Source organism: Phaseolus vulgaris, chromosome 8 (genome assembly GCF_000499845.2).
Source record: "Phaseolus vulgaris cultivar G19833 chromosome 8, P. vulgaris v2.0, whole genome shotgun sequence".
Taxonomy (NCBI): domain Eukaryota; kingdom Viridiplantae; phylum Streptophyta; class Magnoliopsida; order Fabales; family Fabaceae; genus Phaseolus; species Phaseolus vulgaris.
In genome coordinates, this window is record NC_023752.2 from 61,992,496 (window position 1) to 62,018,962 (window position 26,467).

General features: G+C 32.9%; 6 protein-coding genes across 6 annotated transcripts; 1 reads left to right on the forward strand and 5 right to left on the reverse strand.

The window, feature by feature from the left end:
* Nucleotides 1-399: 399 nt before the first annotated feature.
* Nucleotides 400-12,133, reverse strand: LOC137825453 (pentatricopeptide repeat-containing protein At3g06920). Its single transcript, XM_068631118.1, has 6 exons — nt 11,944-12,133; nt 9,148-11,837; nt 3,019-3,066; nt 1,891-2,944; nt 898-1,129; nt 400-795 (listed from the first exon to the last, which is right to left on the reverse strand). The coding sequence occupies exons 1-6, from the start codon at nt 11,966-11,968 to the stop codon at nt 771-773; spliced, it is 4,074 nt and encodes a 1,357-aa protein (XP_068487219.1). The 5' UTR covers nt 11,969-12,133; the 3' UTR covers nt 400-770.
* Nucleotides 4,796-7,128, reverse strand: LOC137825058 (tabersonine 16-hydroxylase 2-like). The gene is made up of 2 exons (XM_068630732.1): nt 6,134-7,128; nt 4,796-5,499 (listed from the first exon to the last, which is right to left on the reverse strand). Exons 1-2 carry the CDS (start codon nt 6,299-6,301, stop codon nt 4,882-4,884), a joined length of 786 nt encoding a protein of 261 aa, XP_068486833.1. The 5' UTR covers nt 6,302-7,128; the 3' UTR covers nt 4,796-4,881.
* LOC137825059 (cytochrome P450 71D10-like) lies at nt 6,347-7,033 on the reverse strand. Its single transcript, XM_068630733.1, has one exon. It carries the CDS (start codon nt 7,031-7,033, stop codon nt 6,347-6,349), a length of 687 nt encoding a protein of 228 aa, XP_068486834.1.
* A 1,288-nt stretch (nt 12,134-13,421) lies between the features above and the next one.
* LOC137826043 (proteasome subunit beta type-7-B-like) lies at nt 13,422-17,162 on the reverse strand. The gene is made up of 9 exons (XM_068631885.1): nt 17,029-17,162; nt 16,744-16,904; nt 15,555-15,696; nt 15,329-15,425; nt 15,180-15,249; nt 14,973-15,077; nt 14,425-14,523; nt 14,243-14,330; nt 13,422-13,763 (listed from the first exon to the last, which is right to left on the reverse strand). The coding sequence occupies exons 2-9, from the start codon at nt 16,882-16,884 to the stop codon at nt 13,690-13,692; spliced, it is 816 nt and encodes a 271-aa protein (XP_068487986.1). The 5' UTR covers nt 16,885-16,904; nt 17,029-17,162; the 3' UTR covers nt 13,422-13,689.
* A 1,439-nt stretch (nt 17,163-18,601) lies between these two features.
* LOC137825464 (serine acetyltransferase 1, chloroplastic-like) lies at nt 18,602-20,160 on the reverse strand. Its single transcript, XM_068631128.1, has one exon. The coding sequence runs from the start codon at nt 19,906-19,908 to the stop codon at nt 18,859-18,861; it is 1,050 nt and encodes a 349-aa protein (XP_068487229.1). The 5' UTR covers nt 19,909-20,160; the 3' UTR covers nt 18,602-18,858.
* Nucleotides 20,161-22,356: 2,196 nt separating this feature from the next.
* Nucleotides 22,357-25,879, forward strand: LOC137827128 (pectinesterase QRT1-like). Its single transcript, XM_068633345.1, has 5 exons — nt 22,357-22,775; nt 23,426-23,657; nt 24,123-24,320; nt 24,453-24,688; nt 25,622-25,879. Exons 1-5 carry the CDS (start codon nt 22,498-22,500, stop codon nt 25,767-25,769), a joined length of 1,092 nt encoding a protein of 363 aa, XP_068489446.1. The 5' UTR covers nt 22,357-22,497; the 3' UTR covers nt 25,770-25,879.
* The last annotated feature ends 588 nt before the right edge of the window (nt 25,880-26,467 follow it).

Below are 26,467 nucleotides of genomic sequence, written 5' to 3' on the forward strand. Positions count from 1 at the left end.
ATCAAATTTAAAATAGAACAAAAATAATATATTTCATAGTCCATATCATGTTTTCATTATATTACTACAAAAGGAATATATTTTAAATTAAAATATATTATGGTTTGTGTGTCCGATGTTTGGAAATTTCAATCTTACAATGGGATGTTAATTTCAACTCTCACAGTAGTTTAAGTAGTGCAATAAACTTTTTTTTTATGTAATTTTGTTTTTAAAAATAGATTAAATTTCAATAAAAAAAAATAGTTAATTTTTCTTTATAGTTTAGAACAGTTGGTCACCTCTTTTACTTTAGGTTAGTTTCTTCCTAACCCCACAATGTCATGGAAATTAAGATTTTCAGCTTCAAATCTTTAACATACCAGTTTCAACACTAATCAGTAGAAATTATTCAAAGCAGAAACACATCAGAAATTCATTATAATCAGGAAAGGATGCAACTTTCTCTGTACATATACGGATAAATAGTTTAGAATTCAGTCATACAAAAAGTATACTTAATAAATACAAACTTTCTCACCAACATGTTGCTCTGAGCTACCCTGAACTTATACCCTTTAAACAAAGTCTATAATTTCAGCTTTGAGGATGAAACAAAAAAAGGTTAAAACATGATTGGGAGAGAAAACTTCCTAAATATGATTAATCTGATTCTTTAGTAAAGATCAGGCATTTAGAACAAAGTCATACTTGGTAAAAAGTGCGGCTATAGCATAGCAAAATATACAATTTTCACATATAAGATTGGGTAGAGAAGCACCTGCACTAGTCTAGATTCTGCGACTGAGGAAGTATCTGTTGGACAAACAAAAGGGTGAGTTAGTTGTTTTCAGTATAACCAAACAAATGGGCATATGACTAGTGATGATATTTAACGTAGGACATTGTCCCATTTACCCTGGCAACGAAGTTTTACTTCTCTTTGATGTATCCACTTTAAATAAATCATCATAGGATGTAGAAGTGGGAGCAGAAATTTCAATATCAGAAGCATGTTTTCTTTTGATCGTTTCAACCCTCTGTGCATGTTCATTTTCTCCAATAGTTTGAGAAATAGCTTTCTCTCTATGCAATCCTTGATATTTACACCCATCATCATCATCATCACTTAGGTCTATGATCTCCTTTTCTGATTTGAATTTGATAGCACAAAAAATGTGTTAAAACTTATTTAACATTATACTTCAGGCAAAAGATAGGAGAATAAAGACTAGAAGATTCTGTAATACGAGTAAACAGTTGGCTCTTCAAGTAATTAACAATGGATGCTTTTATCAAATTCAGAGCAGATACATGCAATCTTGTTTGTATGGGAAAAACAAAATGAGTTACCTTGCCTGCTTCAGTTTGCTCTTTCTTTTGTTATTGAAATCACAAAAAAGATGATTTGCAGTATCCAAAAGGGACCAAAATATGATGATAGAACATAAAGCAGAAGAAAACCTCAACGTTACAGTTAAAAATCAGGATCTTCATATCTTATAGAATAACCAGAACTCTACAAATCAAACCATGAGTTGAACATCTAAACAAGACAACACGAACAATGCTGTGTTTGACTTGAGATAAGAACGGAAAATCGACCTTGGCCTGAAAACAGGGGCAACATACTATGTGGATCATTTGTAGGCTTCCTTACCTTGCATTTGCAAGTGGACAACTTGGGTTATTCTCCAAAATTAATAAACTCTTTGTGTAAACTTGGCCAAGAAATAGCTATTACCTTCTCTCAATAAAATCATCACGATTCAACTTACCAAGAAATATGACCAAAGTACATTAATCCATTCAGTTTGATCCAATTCAACATTTTCAAAGGAGATTATATAAATGTAAATCCGTATTATAGATATAAGGGATGCAAACATAACAGAATTTTCATTTCCATACCTGATGCAGGTAGAGCATCTTCCTTGTTCCCTTTTTTGGAAGTGTGAGCAGTGGCAGCATCAAGAGAGTGACGAGTATCTTTAGTCCTTTGGAAAGGAACAGGCTCCCCATTGTCATTTTCAAGCTCGTAGTCATCAATAACCTGTTCATCTTTGACAGCATAAGAAACTCCAGGGTTAGGCTCCACTTCAGTGTTCCCACAATTAGAGGCATCTCCACTCAACAAAAGCTTTATATCATCTTCCAGCCTCACAACACTGGCACTGAGTTCACTATATTTCCTCTCCAAAGACTCAAACGATGTCTTACTTTTGTGCTTCTCATCTGTCAATCTACAATTTTCAGTCCTCAACCCCTCTATCACAGTCAAATTCTTCTTGACTGCTTCTTCCAATTCCATGTTCTTTATCTTAAGGGAATCAAGAGTACTCTTGTCCCTAGCCTTCTCCTCCTCCAACACAGGGATCTTGGCCCTTAGTCTAGCCACATCCACTTGCATTTTTCTCTTGAACTCCTTCAGCTCAAAAACTTCACGTTCTAAAGCAACGTTCTTTTTCCTTAACTCCTCAACCAGCCCATTTTTCTTCACTTCCTTCAACAACTGTTCATAATGCTCCTGGGATCTCTTCCCCTTTTCACATTGTTCCTCTATGCTTTTCAGCCTTTCTTCGGCTTCAATACGGTTGAGGCTCGCCATATGAATCTTCTCCCCGAGTATCCCAACCTCCGCCCGGAGTGGTCCAACCTCCGCCCGGAGTGGCCCAATCTCCGCCGTGAGTTTGGCCTCCCTCTTCACCAACTCTTCTTCAACTTTATCAAAGTCCTCCGTCTGATACGCAACACGGAGAACTGAAACAAGCTCAGAAATGCTCATTTCACTGTACCCTTTTGCAAGGGCGGTAGAAATGAGCCTTGGCAAAGACTTAGCCAAGGACCCAGGTTCAGCTTTGGGTTGAAACGCCATGAAAAGTCCAAAAGCCGCAGACTTTTTTTGAGGGGGGAACTTCGTTACCTCTGCTCCACGTAAACTTGGTGCGAAGAAATGGAATTTGGGCTGCAGAATGAAAGTTTGTTTTGGGTATGAGAGAACGAAGGAAGAAAGGACATGTGATTTGATTTGAAACGTACCTGGCTGCTATGCTTTGCTGCTGCTGATTTTGATTCGATGCAGAAACTCTGCGTTACAGAGCAAAACTTGAAACAGTAATAAGCAGAAACTCTGCGTTACAGAGAGGAACATGGAACGACATATACTGAAGAAAAGGACTATAAATAAAACAAAACAATAATTGAAACAACCTTTTCACTTTCATTAGTCTTTAACGGCAAAACAAAAAGGCACCAACTAACCCTTTTTCTTTCCTCATACATTTCTCCTGCAATTGGGCTAATTTATAAATGTTTATTTAAAAAAAAATATTTTTTAAGAGAATCAATGAAGATTATATATATACACATATATTGGAAATTTTGGTTTTTTTAGTTTCAAAGCAAAATAAGAAATATTGAAAGAAAGAAAGTCTAAACTCTCATAATCCACGTGGATTATTTTTTTTCCTTCCTACAGTTAAACTTGGATTTTCATTGGATTTTATCATGATTGAGAAATATTTTGAAAGATAGAAGATGTAAAATTTAATTAAACAAAAAAAAAACATTGTTGTACCATATTAATTATTTTTTTCTTCAAATAAAATAACTGAAAAGAACATTTGGGTAAATTCTATTCGCACGTAAATTAACGGATAACTCGCCGTTTATTTTAACAGAGGTAAGAAAAAGATAAAAATAATACGTGTAAAGAATATTAAATTGTAATTGTTGTGTAAGGGAGAGGGTGACTCATTTAAAGCTATTAATAATTAATGAAGAATATTTATAATTAATATATTTCTTTTAGGAAAGTATATTATATTCAAGTTTTTATATGGGAGCAGTTTGTTCATGTGCCATCTGGAAGACTAGGGAAAGAGTAGGTTTTATTCTTTGCCTCTTTATGACAGACACTATAAATAGTATGTGTCAGTCATTGTCATTTAATAGCAAAGAGTTTCGTTTCCTCTCATTTTCTTTGTCGTCTAAACAACCTTTTTAGTATTGTACTTGTACTGATGGTCCGAAAGCTATAATTGAGAGGTTATGTCCTCTGAAAGAATAAAATAAATTTAATAAGAATCCAAATTAATGAGTGTGTAAAGTAATAAAGTGATGTAGAAAGAAATGTGCAAATAAGATATGAGTCCAGTAAAAAAAGAAAATCTTATAAATAGAGGATAAGACAGAGATAAGAAAAAGTAAATTTTATCTGATGAATATAAAACTATTTTTGACTTTGACATCGGAGCGTCTTCAGGTACACACCCATCGAGAAGAAGCCGAGAATCCTATCTAGAGAGAAGTCGGAAGCCCTACTTAAAGAGAAGTCGAAAGTCCAACCTAGTGAGAAGCTCAAAATTTGAAGATCAATAAAGAAGATAGTCTTGTCAACTTACTTGAGTGTTTCGATTCTTGTGGTAAGAAGATTACTAATTTCTAAATAACTTGTTTAGTCGCTGTCATTAATATGGACACATGAAATTTTGTCTGTTGCTTTCTAATACTTACTAGTTTGTATAACTGTAAATAGTATGAAAAAAGTGAGACTGTGAGAACGTGAAGATACTGCAAATGTCTCTGTTGTTTTTTTTAAGGTATTAATTATAATTATTATGGTTTCACTTTCCTGAATTAATTTATTATGGTCTTAATTGCCTTGATGGTTTGCAGATATTTTTTTCAAACGGGATTGTTGTCCCTCGATTTTCTAAAGGTCTTTGTAAGTATGATTTGACCAGTAATCTGGTGTATGATTTTTAACATATCAACACTCGATAAAGAATGCAATAGAATCTTTAAAATTACTCCATTTCAATAAAAAAGTTGTTTCATTTTTTATTTATAATATGGTACATAGTTTTCAACGTACGAACACTGAAGAATACAATAGAGTGTTCAAAGAGGTGAGTAGTGAGTGATAGGAATCAACACCAAATCATGTTTCCTTTTTAGTGCCAACCCAAAGGATTCAGTCATATCAAGGTCTTGAGGCCTATTCCCTTGAGGCAACTTCCAATCAAAATGGAAAAGCAAATTTGCAAGTGAGAATTCAACATTCATAATGCCAAGATTGATGCCAGGGCATATCCTCCTTCCAGCTCCAAATGGGATAAACTCAAACTCATCACCTTTGTAATCAATTGAGCTATCAAGGAATCTTTCAGGATCAAATTTCTCAGCTTCAATCCAGTGATTAGGATCCCTCCCAATGGCCCATGCATTGACAATCACTTTGCTTTTGGCTGGTATCTCATACCCATTAATCTCACATTTCTCACTGCACTCCCTTGGAAGCAGCAATGGAGCAGGTGGATGCACACGCAATGTTTCTTTGATAACAGCTCTCAAGTATTTCAGCTCATGAATACTTGATTCATCCACATATCCTTTTCCATCAAAGATCCTTCTTACCTCAGTTTGCACTTTCTCCATCACTCCAGGGTTCTTCACCAGTTCTGACATCACCCAATCCATAATTGTTGCTGAAGTTTCGCTTCCAGCACTGAATATGTCCTGAAAGAAATATCAGGGTTTGTTACACTTCTAACAAGTTCAATAATCCCCAAAAGTTCATCACAGTCAAATCTATCAGTTTAGCTTATTGTAAATAACTTAAAAATGACTAACAACATGCTTTTACTGATATTTCAATGATTTTCATTAAATTTTATGATACAGTCCAAATAGTCAAACAGATGAATAAGAACACAAGAGACATTTCACACTTTAATCAGTCATCTTAGCATCCAAGACAAGGTCTCACCAAATATCGGAAGAACCTCAGCAGAAAAGAACTAGGCATAGATCAGAGTATCAAATGTTTTTTCTTTGTGTTTTCTTACAAGACAAAAATGTTTGTAAATAATTAGGTTCTCACCTTAAATTGTTAATCTCAAAATGCTTAATCATTTAAAATGTGTCAATCTAAAATCAACTCATATCATTTTATATATGATAAATATTTGTTTACTTTCAATAAATTTCAATCAGCAATAAAAAATGTGTTCTTGTCATATCCATAAACTTGTATTATCGATCTATTTGGACTGTATCAAACAATCATCAACCAAACGAGAAAAAAACATCACATGTACAAAGTGTTTGATTTTATGAGGCAATTTTGCGTAGATGGTTAATAGAAACATACCAAAAGGGTTGCTTTGACAACATTGTCTGATAGGGGGTGTTCGAGATCACCATTTTTCTGAAGCCTTAAGAGAACATCAACTATATCTTCCCTATCTTTCCCAAAAGCCAATGTGTCCAAAGTTTTGTCTCTATGATCCCTGACAATGTTCTGAAGTACCTTATCCATTCCTTGATGGATCTTCTCAACTCTAGTCCTAATCCCAGTAATAACTTAAAGAATTCCAATAGAAGGATACAGATCAGCCAGAGAGAACCCTGCAACTGTCTCACTCACACCCTTCATATGTTCCACATAAGCCTCTTGGTCTTCTGATTTTTTACCAAAAAGAATCCGAGATATAAGCCCATATGTCAAAGAACTAATCTTCCGAGTGAGATTAATAGGTGACCCTTCACTCAAAGATATCTCCTTGACAAAATTTGACAACTCTTGCTGCCTGGTTGATCTGAAGGAGTCAACACGCTTTGGTGCTAGCAGTTCCATGGTGCAAATCCTTCTCATCTGCCTCCAATAAGATCCATACGGGCTGAAGGTCATGCCCTTAGAGCCATAAGTGATAGCATCTGCAGCAAGCACATAAGGCCTATTTGCAAAGATGATATCATGTGTTTTCATCACTTCTTTGGCCATTTCGGGTGAAGATACCACTATGCAGCAAAGCTCTCCAAGTTGCAGATACATGAGTGGACCATATTCACATGCCAATCTTGCTAGGGAACTATGAGTCTGAGTTCCAATTTGGTGTATGTTCCCTATGAGGGGTAGCTTCCTTGGCCCTGGTGGCAACTTAGAGTTTGAATTGGTTGCTTTTGATCTCCAAAATATGTTGATTAGCATGAACACTAAGATGAAGAAAGTAAGGATTGTAGATAAGGAAATGAGAAGCTCCAATCCCATGCTACCGAGTTGGCTCTCAGATTAGTCAACAATGGCTTTCCAAATCAAGATTATGATTAGGAGAAGAGAAGCAAAAGCTTTGAAAAATATGATTTGGTTTATGAACTTATGAACTAACCCATTGTTGAATATTCAACCCAATGAAATATTAAATGAACAGATATTCTGCAAGAGATGTTGTAATCAATCACGCGAGAATAAAAAAATGAAAGAACAAAGTGCACGAAATAGTTTATTAATATTCAGTAATGAATAATGTTGTAGTTAGTCCAAAAACATGGAGAAAAAAATATTATAATATTTAGCTATAGCCATTGAAAATCACTGTTTTCATAAAAAGAAGAAGCTATAGTCACTTATTTTGTCTTGCTTTGTACACGCTTACCTTCTATTAGTCCTATGACGTGAACAATATTAAAGAAAACGGATTATAATTTTATGAAAGTTATTAAAAATTATGATAATGTATTAACAAAATGTCAAAATATAAATAAATGTTAACTATAAAACTTCTATAGCTCAAATTTTAATCAAACGATATATAGAGTTTGTAAAAAAAATGCGAGAGCAAATTTGTTATAGTTTTGCTACTAATTTTAAAATAGATTTGTGTCTAATTAATCACATAATCCTTATAGTTCTATAGTTATTTAAATTAAACATTCCATTTAATATATTATTTACAGATTTAAAAAGCAAAATATATATAAAATGTTTAAATAAAACTTAATAGAAGCTAATTTTATTACTATTTGAATATTTTATACATACTTTTTCATGTGCTAGTCAATGTTATATCCCACTTATAGAATGAATTGAAATACGAGACTTAGTTTGAACAATTGAAAAATTATGAAAAAAATGTGAATTGTTAAAAATTAGAGCATCGTAAACATACATATGGAAATCTTAAATGCAATTAAACTTAAAATTATATTATTGGAGTATTTTAGTTGTTTTAAACATTTTTTTTTATTATAGTGAATAAAAGAAGAAGAAAATATTAACTAAAAATGTACAAAAATTACTTTATCTTCATTTTTTTTTTCTTCTTTCCATTCACATTCTTATTTTCCTCTTTCTTTCTCTTTCTGATCACATTTATTGATACCCAACACCAAATGTCATTACAATATATTATCACAGGATTGAAGTAAATCTCATATGATGCCAAAATCATTACATTCCAATAACATCATGTAACCATAAATACACTTTTCCTGAAGTGTCAATTACTTTTGAAGAAAATTTAAAGTGTATGAAAATGAATCATTCAAGAGGAGTTGGCAAATGAGTGAGACTGGTAAAAAAAATTGCCTCCAACTTTGAACTAACTCAGTATTGATAGAACCTGTAGACAGTCCATGGCCAGCCAAATTTGAGTTAATATCCTTCCAACAATGGGAAAAAATTACAAAAGAGAGATATCAATTAGGAACTTCCCCTGCAATAAAATTTATAAACACATTAAGAATATACCTTCGTAGTAAATCATGATTATGTTTCAAAACTAAATAACAATGAAGGCCCAGAATCCATGGTTTAGAACATTCATACCTATGCCTCAAACAAGCATAAGTTAACAAGGTGATTTGAGAATATGGACATGGCATATCGACCACTGCATGATTATTATCTTGTTTTTTTACCATAAAATATTTTGCTCAGACATCTATAAGAATCTAAATAATATACTATGCAGTATTACAATCTTCGAAACAGATTAAAAAATGTGGCACACATGTAATCATACAAAATAATGAAGTTATAGACACTCGTTCCCAGGAAAATCATCAAGCATGAAAATCCATGTGAATCTCAAACCCATACTAAATATTGGTAAAAAGTTAGAACGATGTGTAGCATAAAACAATCAAAACTCATTTACATGAAGCAGTCGGATACTTTGGAACTTGAATAACTACTGTAATTTAGTAAGAATTACCTTTGAGGCTAGGACCATATACTTTCAAAAGAACTGGGGACATAAAAATTTCTTGCTTTGTCTCAGAATTTGCATGATCAATGGGAAAAGGGTTATCAACGCAAGCACTTTCTGAGAAGACCACCACTTAATTGGTTCCAGTACCAATACAATATACAACCTGTTCTCAAGTAAATCTTGTAGCATGTTGAGACTTTGCCATTTCCCTTAAGACAGCACCAACAATCGCTGCCTGCTCAAGGCATTCCACCTTATGCAAAGCATCTAAAAGAACAATACATGTTTTACTATGTATACGACAACCTTTAAGTCGAGTTTCCTCAAAAAGTATATATGCATCCATTGCCTTATTGGCATTGCTTAATCCTTCTATCATAGCATTATAGCAAGCTGAATCAGGTATGCCCCCACTTGACTTAAATCTCTCAAAGAGATCTTTTGCCTCTAGAACGTTCCCAACCCTTGCCAGTCCCGCAATCATGGTGGTGTATGTGATAGTATTGGGTTTTAACCCTTGTTTCTGCATTTCTTGCCAGAACACAAAGGCCTTGTTAAATTTTCTAACCTTGCATAGACCATTTATCATAATGCTGTAAGTTACTTCATTCGGAGGGCATTTCAAGTTTTTCATGTTCTGGAAGCACACAAGAGATTCATCAATTTCCTCAGCTTTCACTAATGCATCGAGTAAGCAATTCCATGTGTATGTGTTTGGAGTCAGACCTTTCTGCATCAACTCCTCCAAAATTAAATATGCTTCATCAATCCTTCCAACCTTCCCAAACCCATCTATAAGACTACTATAGACCACTACATTCAAATCAACATCTTTTGATTTTGCTTCTTCAAATAACATATATGCTTCATCAAGCCTGTCAATTTTAGCAAGACCATCGATGACAGAACCATAAGTTACAACTGTTGGTTGGAGACCCATTGTCTTCATTTCCTCCAGTAATTGGTAAGCTTTGTTGACCTTTCCAGACTTGCAAAATCCATCAATAACAATGTTGTAAGCACGGGTGTCCAAATGTAGTCCTTGCTCCTTCATCTCATAAAATAACTTGTATGTTTCTTTTGAAAATCCTGCTTTCACAAGACCATGAATTAAAATTGAGTAGCTCCTAACATCAGGAGTTAAACCCCGAGCCTTTATTTCTTCAAATAAAGCCCTCCCTTTCTCAGTTTCACCAGCTTTGAAAACACAATCCATGTAATTATTAAGGAGCATCAGATCAGGAGAACAGCCCCTATGCATCATCTCTTTATATATTTTGTGACCATCCTCCTTCCTACCAGACTTAAAGAAATTCATAATAAGAGATGTATAGACCACTGCATTTGGAATCTGATCAGAATCTAACATCTTTTCATAAAGCAAATAGGCATCATTCACCCTGCCATGTCTGCCTAAGCCATCAATAAGTGAACAAAATGTTACTGTGTCAGGGGTGCAAACTTTATGATCCAATTCTAAAAACAAGGAGCAAGCTTCATCAAGTTTTTGAGCTTTACACAGTCGATCAATCATAATATTTACAGTCATGATATTAGGGAATAAGCCAGCCTCTTTCATGGAGTCCCGAACTTTCAGAGCAGCTTCATGTTCCCCTGCCTTACAAAGCAGGTCAACTAAAATATTGTAGGTTGCAAGATTGGGTGCTGCATCTATTTTCATTTCTTCAAAGATTCTAAATGCTTCCTCAACTTTTCCCTTCCTTCCAAGGCAAGTCAGAATGCAATTATATGCAATTACACTAGGTATACATCCTTTTCTCTTTTGCCTCTCAAGTAAGCTGTATGCTTTATCAAATTTCCCAACTGAACCATAACCCATTATCATGGTATTATAAGCGTAAACACAAGGGACACTCCTGTTTCTATCAAGTTCTTCAAACAACTCTACAGCTTCATCCAACCTCCCAGCCTTGCAAAGAACCCCTATCATGCTAGTATATGTCACATCATCAGGCATCAACCCTTGTGATTTCATTTCATGAAAGAATTTCCAGGCCATGTCCAACTTACCGACTTTCCCAAAACAGTCAATGCATACATTATAGAGGACAATATCGGCATTAAAGGAGTTACTTTTCATCTCATCCAGCAAGGACAGAGCAGCATCAATGCGGCCATCCCTGGCAAATACACGAATAAGTGTGGTAAACAAATGTACGCTTACCTCATAACCCATTTCCTGCATTTGATGCAAGAGAGTGAGCATGAGATCGGCTTCATGAGCTGCAGAGAGGGCACCAATCAGTGTGGTATAAGCCGAATAAGCAGGGCGAAACTTGAGCTTCCTCATTGTTTCAATAACACCAAAAGCTTCTCTTAGCTTCCGAGACTTGATAAAACTAGAAACCAACTCGATACAAGTATTATTAGAGGGTCCAAATCCAGCTTGACCCATTTCTTCAAGAATCTGTTCCAAGTAGTTCAAATTTCTGGTCTTGGCCATGAGCATGAGAAGTGCGTTGTACACTTCAGGGCAATGCGGCTGTTCAGTTTTTTTCTCCACCCACCTAAAATACTGCAATGCCACCTGCACATGCTTCAGCCTCCTTATTACTCCAACTACCGATTCTGGTTGAGGCATGTCATCAAACGTGTTGAGGGCGTCCTCAAGGGCAGGTCCCCAGGGACCAGTGTCCAAGACCCTGCATACATCATGCACTATCTTTCTCATGCTCTCCGATTTCAGTTCATTGTCCTGGGAATGGGAGGTATCATCCATAAAGGAATTAACTTTAGCTTTCCCATGCAATTCAGACGAAGACCCATTTGAAAAGGAGGATGAAAACTTGCAGGACAAAGGGTCTATTTTCCCACATTTAAGAACAAACCGAAAATTTAGAACTGCAACCAAAAATAAAAATCAGATTATAAAAGACAACCGTGAAACGGGTATTCATATGATAATATTAATGCAGTTATTTAAGGTGGGAAAACAAAAAAAGACGACCTTGGACCCTTGAGAGAATCTTCATGTGCTCGCACACTTCAAATCTGAAACTATTGATATTAGCAAAGCAATTGGAGAGAAACAGAGTAGACCATGAACTAAATATGTATATTAGTTGTAAAATTGCAAGTGAACAAACAAAACGATACGAATGATTCTGTTCTTGTTTGAAATGTGCTTTTCCTTTTATTTTCTCTCCAGCAAAAATTAATTGATTCTGATATATAGTAAAAACCATTAAAATAGTTTACGAATGTAACTTAATCTTATAAAACTAATTTACTTATAATATTATATTATAAGTATTCTGACAACATATAATAAATTGTCTAATAAATTTAACAAAGAATTATTATGATAAATTCAAAATAACTTGATATCATATCTTAACTATTTAACTCATTCTTATAAAATCGACTTATAAGATAATATTTGTTTCTCATTTCATATTATTTAATATTTAGTAAATTTTCAACACAATAATTTTATAAACACTGGTTATGCATAGACTTCAAATCAATTTTATATCGTTTTCAATCATAAATTTTATATTGTAAATTTATTAATTTTACAATAAATATTTTAAATGTTTGCTCATAGTAATTTTAAGTAATTGATAATATAAAATTATTTTATATTTACAATGCATGATTGTTTGTTCGGAACACAAGTGATAATATCAGTATATTATATTATAATTTAAATTAATATTAATTTAGTTTAATTAAACATTCAACTGAAATATATTAATTTCTTAAATATATTAATTTTTTAAACAATCCTCAAATTAAATAATAGCTTGAGGTTTGAAAATATTTATTTATTAACATTGATATAATGAAGATTATTGTTTTTAAATTCAAAACACAAGTTTTGACCGTGTTTATCAATTGGAATTGGGATGTTGTTAACATATATTTTTTGTGTAATGCAATCGTTAATTATAATTTTTATTTACTTAATTTTAGTCTTTTTATACTTTAAAATTGGCGATTTTACACTTTATATTTTCTAGATATCCAACATTTTGTATATCCAAATATATGTTAATTTTCATGTTACAAAGACCATACAAGTGTAGAAAAATAAAATATTGACACCATGTACATATTTGTATTTATTAGTATAACAAAACTATTATATATAATGTTTTCAATCAATAATATTATTTGAATACTAACTCAACTATTTAATACTTTAATATTATTTGAAAAACTTGATGATAATAATATATTTCAAATGAATACTTTAAAAAATAATTATTATTTTGAATTTATTTCATTATTTAATAAGCAAACTGCCCTATTAAATTAAATTAAATGTAATATACAAATTGCTCCTTAAAGACAGTTATCCCCAAAAATTTGATTCCTTATCTCAGAAGTTCACTAACAAAATTAAACTTGTAAGGGACAGCTTTTTTTCCTTAAAAAACAACTTAGATAAATAAAAAAACATCTTCCACCATTCAAAATGTATAGACCAAAAAAACATCTTTCATCTTTCAAAATGTATAGACCAAAAAAACATCTTTCATCATTCAAAATGTATAGACCTACTCGGTACTTATTTTTGTTTCTATTTGGAGTTTTGTTAATAAGCATTCTCTAGTGACAATCCAATATAGAATTTGACAAAATTAATTTCCACAATCAAATTAATTTTTTCTGGTAATAAAAGCCAAAGTTCTGATGACAGTACAACAATTTTCATATTCAAAACACCAACTATTTGCTGGGAGGATTGTTACTCTTCCATGGCATCTCCTTCAATCACTTCAACCTTTTCCTTCAATGGAGTAATTTTTGTTAAGAGAACCTCTGCAATGAAGATGAAGAATTTATATTTAGTACAGTACAGGAATATACTCCATGTTTTCTAATATGGTAGAAGAATAAAGGAAGCAGATTAAGGATATGCAGTAAGATACATAAAATAAAAGACAGGCCATTCATTGTTTTAACATCTCAAACTCTCAGTAGCAATCCTAATATATGCACAGCTATTGGATACCTTACTTAAAGATAAGGCAACAAAAGATACTATTTACACAATGTTAAATCATCAGTTCAAGCAGATAGTTCAATTTGGAATTACAAAGAGACAAAATGCAAATTACTATAAATTGAAAGAAAATTGTAAAACTTCGGCAATACTTCATAACACTAAATTCCCAAAATCATAATTTTCACATGATGAAACACAATGCCATGCTACTAATACTATTGACACAATATTATGCAAAGCCATAGGTTATTACAGTCTCAAGTATAAGACATTGGCAAAGTTAGCAACAAACCTATCTTTTTGGGGAACTCAAACCCTTTTGGATTGACATAAGTACGTGGATTTGGTAGAAGGTGGTTCCTGAGATATTCCTTGTGTCCCTGTGAAGCATCAGTGAAGAAATTGTTTAGAAATTTAAGTTAGACGGCCCTCTTCGAAGAACGAACGGTAGACTTGGGGCATGAAGGAACTAACCTTAGTTATCACACAAACGTCAACATTACTTCCACTTCCCAAGTCATTAAATATACCAGCACATATTGCGTCAACAACTAGCTTTATGCCTTCATCCCTCTACACCACATCAAAATGTCTATATCAAATTCAAATTTCAAACAAAATTTAAGCATTTCAACATGGTAAGTTAATATGCACCACTGTCTAATAAATATAATGAGCAGTTTTACATTTAGAATTGAAATAGATATATTTGCTTCGTATCATTCTATTGAAATAAATATTTACTTCGTATCATTCTATTGAAATGATTATAAATTGATCAACTTCTTCTTGACAGAGTGCAAACAAACCAGTGTTATCAATGGCAGAAGGCCAAAAATATGAATTACAAACATGTTATTGTGATCCACGGAACTGTCATAGTAGACCTCCCACAAATTGCTGACAGTTCACTAAAAAATCCATCACACGATTCCACTGTGGCACCACCATTTAACACAAATATACCAAGTGCAAATATACTAAAGTCTGTTCCAAGTCTGGTCCTTAATATGCTTACTTACATTCAAACTTTCCTTATAGTTGGACTCAAATACAGACATTGCAGCAAGTGAACCTGATCCCATTGTTGCAAATGGAAGGGTGTCAATAGACCCATGAGGATAAATCTGTAAAGCAAGGCATCAAAAGTAATGAGAAATTGAACTATAGACATTCATAGAAAGGAAACTTAAGTATAATAGCAGCAAAGTTCTAAGCAATGAACTAACTGTATGCAAATGAGGTCCAGTGATATCAACCCCACCAAGCACTAAAGCAGCTGAGACGTGACCTTGATAACTGCACAATGGTTCAAAAGAGTCAGATGCAGTGGTCGATAGAGAGAGAATTAACTGACAAGCAAGTTCTGAAACTCAACTTGAATAGGTGTTTTTTGAGAAGGGTCAGAGCTGTAACAACACGTGATTCTCTACCAGTGTGATAACGATGTAGCTGCAGTTGTGAGCTAACCATGTCTACAGTAAATAACAAACTTCTCATTTTCAAGTGTTCTACTTAATAATATCAAGCAACACTAAAGATTATCCATATGCAACTATCCATAAGGCATAATGAAAGAAGAAAGATGCATTTAAAACAAATACCTGTTACAGCCTCTGTATCAGCGGCAGTGCCAGCTCCACAACAATATATGTTGGGTGCCATATAATGAATCTTCTCACAGTTTTTATCAGCCACTATAGGCCCTTCAGTTGCTCTAGTATCAGCTCCAAGAATAACACCATCCTGAGACAAATTTATTATGTGGGAAAATTCAACTTTAGATTATAACATACAAATCAATTAAAGTATAAGTATGCAATCGACATAAGAAGTCACAAAACACTGTTGGGATTAAATGACAGTCATGAACATTCATTATAAGCAGAATACAAAATTGTACAATTCCCACAATTACACAAGAAAGTAGCATTTACTCCATAGAAGGAACAACTAAGTTTCAAAATTACAATAAAAGATGTGCGTCTTAAACCTAGGCTGTAACATTAAAATCAAAGCCTCATTGATTATACCTCAGCTAGATGGAACAAGTTAGACAGGAGAAAAGCTAAAGTAACCTGCTCAATCCACTGTTGAGTTCAATTGATTAGCTGATAGCTGTTCTTAAAGTAGGCAATTATAGATTACAAATTTTGTAAATAGATGCAGAGCTTCAAGACATTACTTTTCTTGCCAACGGTTTCTTTATGCCACCCAGTCCAACCCACGAAAATCATCCATGTATTGAAGAACCAAATTAAACATTTTACTACAAGATATTTTTGGCATCAATAATCAAATTTGTCAGATGAGAGAGTGGAATAATAGTCCTACTCAGTAGAAGTTTCCCAAACATACAAAAAAGATATTCAGAGCCAGTCTAGGCATCACATATTCTCTCCCTATCAAACAATGCAAGTTCAGACCCAACTATTGCCCTAACAAAATACAGAGCAATAAACACCTCACAAGCTAAGCAAAGCCTCCCAACCCCAGTTCAACCAAACTAGTAACATTCACACAAGCTGAAATTCCTTCAGCCGCACAAGGCAACCCCATAAGGCCAGACAACCAGAACAAATGATTTAATTCATACAACAATTCCCAAGCCGAAAAATGATTTCACATCCTGTGTCTGGATCCATGATTCCACGGAACCCGCTCGCAATCTCAGTTACAAACTCAGAATAAATAAAGAAGCAAAGAAAAGAGTGAACACAAACCCTTCTAATAACAAGTAAACCTCAACAAACAAATAAATCACAGCCAGATAGAAGAGTGAGGATTCCAAACCTGAAAAACTAAACCGACTATGGTGGTTCCAGTTTTCAAGAACGTTGGGGCCTTGAGGCCCTTGCTTTCAAGCATTGCATTTCTTCGGCATAGATCAAAACTGAAGCCACCCTTTGGAGGAAGATCCAACAACGAAGACATATTCCAAATGCAAATCGACCCTGCAAAACCAATTCAGCACAACATTAAGTAACTGCTCCAATTCAACAAAAAAGAACATAAAAACGCAATGTTCTGAAAACCTAGGACTTTGAAAACGAGAAGACAGAAAAAAAAAATACTCACACTAAGGATGCGCAGGTTTGAAAGTGATTATCAAAAGAACCGAAAATTTATGCAAGAGTGCAGTGTCTACAACTTACTAATATATATATTAAATTGATTTTCTTTTGAAAGCTAAAGAATCAACGGAAAATAAAAACCAAGTTAAAGAACTAAAAAAGAAAAGTAAAAGTTAGCTTAATTTTTATATACTTAAGTTATGTGTGATTTTTTTTTTTTTGATAAAAAATAGATGTGTGATAATTGTTACTATTTCTTAAGAAAATAAATATAACTAGGAAATATTCTGTTAAAAGTATAAATTAAAAAGTTTATTTAATATAGAAGTATTTTAAATTATGAATGAAGAATGAATTGCAATTCATGTACAATTTTTTAAACATATGTAAAAAATATGAAAAACTATAAATAAGTTTTTTTAAATAAAAGTATAAAAAATTTAAAAATATTTATAAACACAAAATTACGAGTAAATTTTGAAAGATTGTGTAGAAAAAGACTAAATTAGTAATCAATTGTAGAAGAATAAAAAACTTACACATACTCTAATTAATTTAAGAATACAAGTAAAGGAAAGAAAAAAAAATATGTTTTAGTGTAAGAGCATATACATTATATTTATCCATTTTTAATCTAATTTGTTTTCTCTTCAATAATATAAATTTTAAAAAATAACACTAATCTTAATTTAAATCATCATAGAGGTATTGTCCATTTTGAACATTAGTGTTTCATCACGGTTTTATTCATAAAAATATCTTAATGAATTAAAGAAGAAGTATATAAATTGTCTTTTAGTCTCGACTCGTAAAAAATGTGAGAGTATATTAATGATACCGGAATAAGAAGTTAAATTAAATTAAGAGAAGACTATCCATTTATCTTAACTATTTAAAAGTAGACTAACCATTTATCTTAACCATTTTATATTCCACTTGCAACATTCATTTTGCATTCTCTTGTTGCAATCTCCTAAAAACTAGTAGTTAGACCTGATGAACAACCATGTGTTACTTGTCCAATGCACTTGTTTGCATGCATCAAATCACAGTAAAAGCTAAAATTGTTCGGAGAAAGAACTTACTCAAAATTGTGTTACTAAAAATGAAAAAAGGTGGCTTTTATTTCATACCCCTTCAAATTTTGTTCTTATATCTTCCTTGGCATTTTTTATGTTTAGCCTGTTATGGCCGGATAAAGAGTGATCGATGAACTTCACCTCAAAAACTATCAGCCTCTGAATTGTCTGTGCTTTTGACTTAAAGAAACTTTGTTCTTGATTAGGAGCACATGTTAGATACAAAAACCATTCATAAACCAACGCATGTAAGTTTTTTAAAGAGTAATTTCATTGTAGATATCTCTGAGAACACACATCAGACCATAAAAATAAAAATAACTTAGCAGGGATGAGAGTTTGAAGTAGCCTTTCCAAAGATTTTTTATCATGACTATAGCTGGCTTTTCTTACCCTTATTACTCACAGCATTGGAATGGAAATTTCAAATAATCAGACAGAACCATATGTTACTGAACTTAAGCAATCTCCACAAGGTTAAGCAACAAGAAAAATAGATAATGAAAACAATAACAGTGAAATTCACATATAGCAGTGACACAGGTATACATACATAAGTATAGCTGCAGGGTATACATAACATCCTTTAATCAAGGGAACTCTCATCGTTATTTTTTTGTTAGTAGGAGAACATGAATTCTCCCTTAACAAACAAGAGCCACCCCAATCAATCAAGATCACTTCACCTAAAATTCTAAACTCAAAATTCCAAAGCATGTTTGAGGAATACACTACATTACATTACACTTCAAGGTCTAAACACAATAGTCATAAAAGTCAGAAATATGTGAAGTATGGTCCATGGTGAAGCTAGGAATCTTATCCAACTTAACAGGGTTGTTCTTTCCTCCAACCAGCTTAGCAGGGTTACCAACAACTGTAGTCCTTGGAGGCACATCCTTGATGACCACTGAACCAGCACCAATCTTAGCCCCTTCACCGACCTTAATATTCCCCAAAATACATGTTCCAGCACCTATCAGCACCCCATCACCAATTTTTGGGTGCCTATCACCAGAAACCTTACCAGTTCCTCCCAATGTCACACTATGCAGAATTGACACATTGTTCCCTATCACAGCCGTCTCTCCCACCACAATCCCAGTTGCATGATCCAGCAAAATCCCACTTCCAATCTTAGCCCCCGGATGAATATCCACCGCAAAAACCTCAGAAACCCGGTTCTGAATCATGACAGCTAGAATCTTCCTTCTCTGAAGCCACAGTTTGTGAGCCACCCTGTGAGCTTGGCATGCCAGAAAGCCTTTGAAATTCAAGAAGCAGTGCACGTGGCTTATGCATGCGGGGTCTCTCTCCTTCACTGCCCTCAGATCACTCTTCACAGCATCCATGATGGCTTGATCAGTTTCCAAAACCCTGACAAAAAGATCAGAAAGGGCACTGCTAGGAAGTGATGCACTGCTGAGTTTGACTGCAAGGTGATTGGCCAAAGCGGTTTCCAGTGATTTGTGAGAGAGAATGGAAGAGTTGTAGTAACTAGACAAGATGGGTTCCTCAGTGGCATCAAATCTAGCTTCATCCTGCATCTTCATCCAAACATCGTGCTCAACAACTTCATGAACTTGAATTTGTTCTACAGAGGAACCAGTGTGCAAGGTGTTGACCCTTTGTCTGCAAGAGGGTGAGGAGGGGGTGAAACTGGGTTTGGGGTAGCCCCACCAACGATGGTGGATTTGGGACACTTGTTTTGGTGATGGAGTGACAAAAGTGGAGTGGAAGTGGCTAACAAAGAGGAGAGACACTTGTTTTGGAGTTGAAGTCAGAAGGGAGTACCATCTCATCATGATTTTGAGGCAAAATTGGAAGAGTTTGAAGGAAAAAATGCTGTGACTTTGATCTGTGATTTGAAGGAAAACACAAAGATTAAGGTTAAGGAGAGCAGATTCCACATCCCAATTTCACTGAATGATAAATTTCATAAGATATATAATATAACAAAAGTAGAAAGAACTGTATTCATTGGTGGATTGTCAAAGATAGATTTTGGTGTTCTTCAGGATAATCTCTCTTTTCCTACAAATAATAATACCCTTTGGATGCACATTCAAAAAAGTTCACATTTTTAAATTTAACAAGTCAATATCTTTCAATTTATGCATTATAAAATTTGGAAAAAATACTCCTTTCTTAGTAAATTGAATTTAAAAATGTTAGAATAATTTACCAATCAATTTTAAATAATTCATTTCTCTACCCTATCTTAAAAAATACAATTTTAAGAGTCATTTACACTTCTCTTCTGCCTCCTTGAAACTCTATACATTATATACTATACTTTCATATAGGAATTTATTGTAAACAATAAAAAGTGTTATTTGATTTAATATTAAATATAGAAAAAATATTTAACTAATAATTATGTATGGCAAAATGTATTTTGTATCATATATGTTATAGCACACGGGTTTTTATGCTTTTTGTAAGTTGTTTTTGAATGATATGCCACAAATAAACTGTTTGTGAAAAAAAAAAAGAGAATCTTTTGGGTATGGTGGATATCTAGGGTCCTGAAAATAATTTTAAAAAGTTGAATATTTTAAAGCTATTTTACATTATTGGCATTGTAAAGTGAAGGGCTTAAAAAATTAAAATTTGTTTGGGACAAGACATGGAAGACAAAACATAATTGTCTTCTTCCTCGGCGGCTGGTTTATACATATACAACTTTGATTCTAATTTTACTTCTCATTTTTTTATTTACCTCAGATATTGGTGGCAAAGAGGTTTATTTTAATCGCTAAATTTTTTAAAAATTAAAAATATTAAATTTATTGAGACTTTTTAAATTTCAATTATGGGCCAGACTTACAATGTCTAACTCAGGAGTATTTCTTCCTGCACCCCTATATTTCTCTTCCTGCACCCCTACATTCTATGTAATACCTGAATTATCCTTGTTAATTTTGGATGATTCCGGAATAAGACTTCTGTAAGCAAAAAATATTTCTGAAATATGGGTTCCCTAATCAAAATGTGTTTTCGAAATAGAAAATCCAAAAAAAAAAAAACATCATTATCGAATATCCCTTTAAAAAACACATTTTTTAATTTTTGGAATGGTAAATATAGAATTCATAAAATGTGTTCTGGAAAGTATGTTTCAAAAATATTCCATAAAATATAATTCGGAAATTATTTTTAAAAGGGATAAAATAGTCTTTTCAAAAAATTATGGATGCAGGAAGTCATTTGTCGGGGTGCAGAAAGAAACAGCCCTAACTCAGACGCGGCCGATCTAGGTCCAATCAAACATGGCCCAACCGAACATTCACACGCTACAAAATAAATAAATAGCATTTGAGTAATATAATTTTAGATAACTTTTTTTTAAAAAAATAGTTTCATAAAATATCTCTTTAATACTAACAGTATAATTTTGGTCAATAAGACGGAGAATGATTGGCTGCAATATTTTATCAAATTGATTAAGTTAGTGTGATAAATTAATGGAATGGCCAATTTAATTCAATAGAAACTTTAACAAACTAGGAGAAAAAAAAATTCAAAAATATATTAAAATCAATAATAAAGAAATAGAAAGGTGGTATAAGGAATAGCACAGCAATGAAGGTGGTAGCCATGAATGAAGGTAAAATCCTTTTTTATTGATTGTTGTTTATACTCAATAACAATGGCATGAGTGTTAATATACAAAGATGAGTTTTGATATGTTGACAAGACAATGAATTGTTTCATATTATAATAGAAAAATATTTTTTTACTAAAACATGAATCATTAAATAGATATAGAAATTTTGAAAAATTGTAACATATGTTTAACTATGTTGTTGTGTAAGTAAGTTTTTCATATATATTACCATTACATTCTAAAGGCACATTTATTGTTTTCACCCTACCCATTAGCCATTATTTGATCTGAGTAAAACATGAAGTAACTTATATTTTCTCAACATTGATTTTTCTGTATCTTTCACTGTAGCCACAGACACATTGAACATTGCGTGCACTGTAATGCAATCCAATCTAATATATAATAAATTGAAGTATGAAAGCAAATTGTGAAGTGAGGAAGAAACAGGTTAATTTGGTGGTTGGTCCCAATAACCTAACAGTGTCCACCGCAAGCATGCATATGAATGTATATATGCATGCATGTTGACCATTCTCAATCTACCCTTTTCTTTAACTAACCTAATTAATATATACAAACTATAACCTCTTCTTCTTGCTCATGAGTTCTTTATAAACTTGTAAACTAGACCAACAAAATCACTCCTTTGAGTTCCATTTCTTCATTAAGTTGCACATGATTCTCTCCAATCTCATTCTTACAGTTTTGTTATTCTCTCACCCTTCAACACTGTTTTCTCTGTCACATTACAGAGTTTATAAGTGTGTTGTTTGGGACTAAGATGAGGTTAATGTTATTATCAGGTTTGGTTTTCTTGGTTTTGCTGTTGAAGTGTGTTGGGGTGAAGGGTGATACCGATAGTGATCATGCTAGAAACGTGATTACGTGGGATGATTTCTTGGTGGATGAAGAAGGGACAACATCCAACGTTGGTGGTCGAGTTATTGTGGTCGATCAAAGTGGTAATGGAGATTCAACAACGGTTCAAGGAGCTGTGGATATGGTTCCACAAAACAACACACAAAGGGTCAAGATATACATTTATCCTGGAATTTATAGGTTTGTAACAACAATTAACTTTTTCTACTCATTTTCATAGGTTTATAAGCTTGAGTTAGCTTAAAGTTCCCTTCTTAATATGAATCATTTCGAATCTATCTAACGATTGTTTGTTGGACTTATTAGATCACCCACTATCGGACCGTTATTGGACCACCCATAATATGTAGTACAATGCGCGAGTTGGTAGTCTTAGTGTGAGGGGTGTGTTAGAGATCTCGACTAGAGATTAGGACATTTCATAGTATATAAGTGAGTGCAAACCTCACCTTATAAATCGATTTTATGAGGTTGAGTTAGACTCAAAGTTGACTTCTTAGATTTCTATACTTTTTCACATTTCTTTTAAGCTTCCTCATCCTAAATCTTTGCTAGTTCACCATTTTGGGATGAACACTATTTTTATCAAACACTTGTTTTTGTGGCTTTATTAACTTTTTTGTTTGTTTTTCAGTAACTTATGAATAGGAGTGTTGGATGGGTATTGGAATTATGCTTGATGATAATTTTTTTTCTTTTGAATATCAAAGCTTGTTTGTAAAAGAAGAGTTATTGGATTTGAATTAGCCTAAGTTCTTGGCTTACTCATTGGTATGATAATGAAATGTGCAGTAATGAATGTTTTGGTGGCACACAATTAACTTATGCAGAGAAAGAGTGAATGTGCCGAAAAGCAAGCCGTTCATATCATTAATAGGTAAACCTAATATAACAATGGATGCAAATATAGCGGCTATAGGTAATGGCATTGGCTTAGCTATTATCACAAACAGTACAAAGGCATCAGATAAAGACTCCAACGGCAAACAAATGGGCACAATTAGTACAGCAACTGTGTGGGTACAATCTGATTTTTTCTGCGCAACTTCTCTCACAATTCAGGTAATTAATTAAGAACTAACTTGGAACTGAAGTAAGCATAATTATTCAATGTAATAGATATTATGAGATATTATGAGATAGTATAATTGTTCGAAACAAGAGTATTGACGATCTCAAACCCAGTAACTAAGAACAAGTGTACTTTTAGTCGAGTGTGTAAGCTGTCTTTCTCACTTGTGTCTTGTCTCACATATAGTCTCTACCCTATCTTCCTTGTGTTTGGCCTTGTTATTGATCCAATTTCAGCAATAAAACTGATTATTCAGTATCCCTAATTTATGCTAATACAGAAATTAATGTCCTTTAATATCAGTATCAATATCAGAAGGCGATCTGCTTATTTCACATAATCAGGATCGGTCTATGACACTACAATGATATACTTAGCTATTTTTTTAGAAGAATGTCTGATTAAACAAACTTCAGAATGCAGTAGAAAAGCAATGATGTGTATTTGTTTTGCAGAATTTGGTAGATAAAGATGCAGATAAACGTCAAGCAGTAGCATTGCGTGTAGACGGTGATAAAGCTGTATTCTATGGAGTTAGGCTTGTGGGGGAGCAAGACACCCTCCTTGATAACACAGGAATCCATTATTTCTACCGAAGTTACATTCAAGGATCTGTTGATTTTATATTTGGCAATGCCAAATCGTTGTTTCAAGTAAATAACTTCTCATTTTGATTGTTTTCAATGTTTACTTTTTTTCTTCTACAAACATAGTTCATGCAAGATCATTTTTCATTTTTCATTTTTCTCTTCTAACACCAAAGTGGTGTTGGTGTGTGGAAGCAGGAGTGTGTTCTATACTCTGTAGCTGAGTTTTGGGGAGCAATTGCAGCTCATCACAGAAACTCAGAAGATGAAGATACAGGTTTTTCATTTGTTAACTGCACAATCAAAGGAAGTGGTAGAGTATTTCTTGGGAGAGCATGGGGGAACTATGCAACAACAATATATTCAAACTGTGACATGGATGATGTTATTAATCCCTTGGGATGGAGCGATTGGAATGATCCATCAAGACAAGAGTATACTTCCAACTCACATTTAGATTATCATAAATTTTATATAGTATGAAGCAGTAACTGAAGTAGAATTTTTAACACGTTTCTTAACTTCAAGACTAGCGAAACTTGTCCGTAAAACTATATATTTATGATTGGTCTTATCTCTAGTCAATATAAGATCTCTAACACACATTTCATACTGAGATCCACTACAAGAAAATCATAAAATAGAAACCAATTTTTAAAAACCAAAATAATTAGTTGCAATAGTAACTAAATTAGAGACCATTTTGGAAACTTAAACAAAAATTGGTTTCTAAATTAGTTTCTATTAATGTTAAATAGTTTCTAAATTGATCTCTAATTAGCAACCAAAGTTTTAGAGACTAAATTTAGAAACTAAATAATTGGTAGATAAAACCTTGGTTGCTAATTAGATACCAATTTAGAAACTATTTAACCATAATAGAAAATAATAGAAACTAATTTAGAAACCAATTTTTGTTTTAGTTTCTAAAATAGTCTCTAATTTAGTTACTATTGCAACTAATTATTTTGGTTTCTAAAAATTGGTTTCTATTTGATGATTTTCTTGTAGTGATCTGACAACTCGTGTGTGGTACTAGTCGACACATCTCATACCGAGACGAGATTAGCGAAACTTGTCCTTAAAACTATATATTTATGATTGGTCTTATCTCTAGTCTTATAAGATCTCTAACACACATCTCATATCTGACAACTTGTGTGTGGTACTAGTCGACACATCTCATACCGAGATTAGTCAACTCGTGCGTGGTATAGTCGACTTGGATCTTCAACCAATATTATTTTTTAAAACTTGGAAATGCTAATAACTAATGATGATATGAAAAAGAAAAATAACATTTGAAAAGCATTGGGAAAAAACCAGAAGAATTTTCTAAAATTGTTTTGTTTTTGTGGTTTGGACAGGACTGCAATGTTTGGGGAGTATGAGTGTTCAGGAAAAGGATCAAACAGAAGTGAGAGAGTGGAATGGTCAAAAGCTCTAAGCAGAGAAGAAGCTGTGCCTTTTGTGAGCAGAGACTACATATATGGAGATGGATGGCTTAGACTATAGAAACCTATGCATGCTTCTCTGTTCATCTCTTTCTTTATTTACTCTTTATATACTAACAAAACATGACTCAAGAATATTATGAAAGAAATGGAGTTTAAGATTAACTCAATTTCATAAAAGCAGTTTATAAAATAAGATTTATAAAATAAGATTTACATCTACTTATGTATTATAAAATATTATTATTTCTATCTTAAAAAAAAAAAAAATAGTTTTAGAATCATAATTATCCTAAATTGTAAACAATTTTGTGTGCATTTCAAAAGTGTTTATAGCCATTCATCTGTAATTTTGGCTACAATTCACCTTCTTCGGAATTAATCAAATAACATAAAATAGTACATTAATTATAAATTATTTGAAAATGTTTAAGATCCCTGCCTTTTAAAAGCTTGTGATTAAATTCTTAAATTTATAATTAATTTTAATTGGGTGTTAGAGGTTTCATTGAAAAATAGATAAAAAAATATTTATTTATTTATAGAAATTAAACACACGTCAAATAGTGTTTTGCTGCATTTCTTGATAAAGTATGATTGTTTACGTTTCACATTTGTAACTGTTTGGTTAAATTTTGTAATCGTATCATTCGTGGATATATCACAATAACAACCTCACACTTTTGTAATTTTTAATTTATATAAGATATATTTTTTAGTTTTAAAATTTCATTATTACATCAGTTTATTTTAATTAAG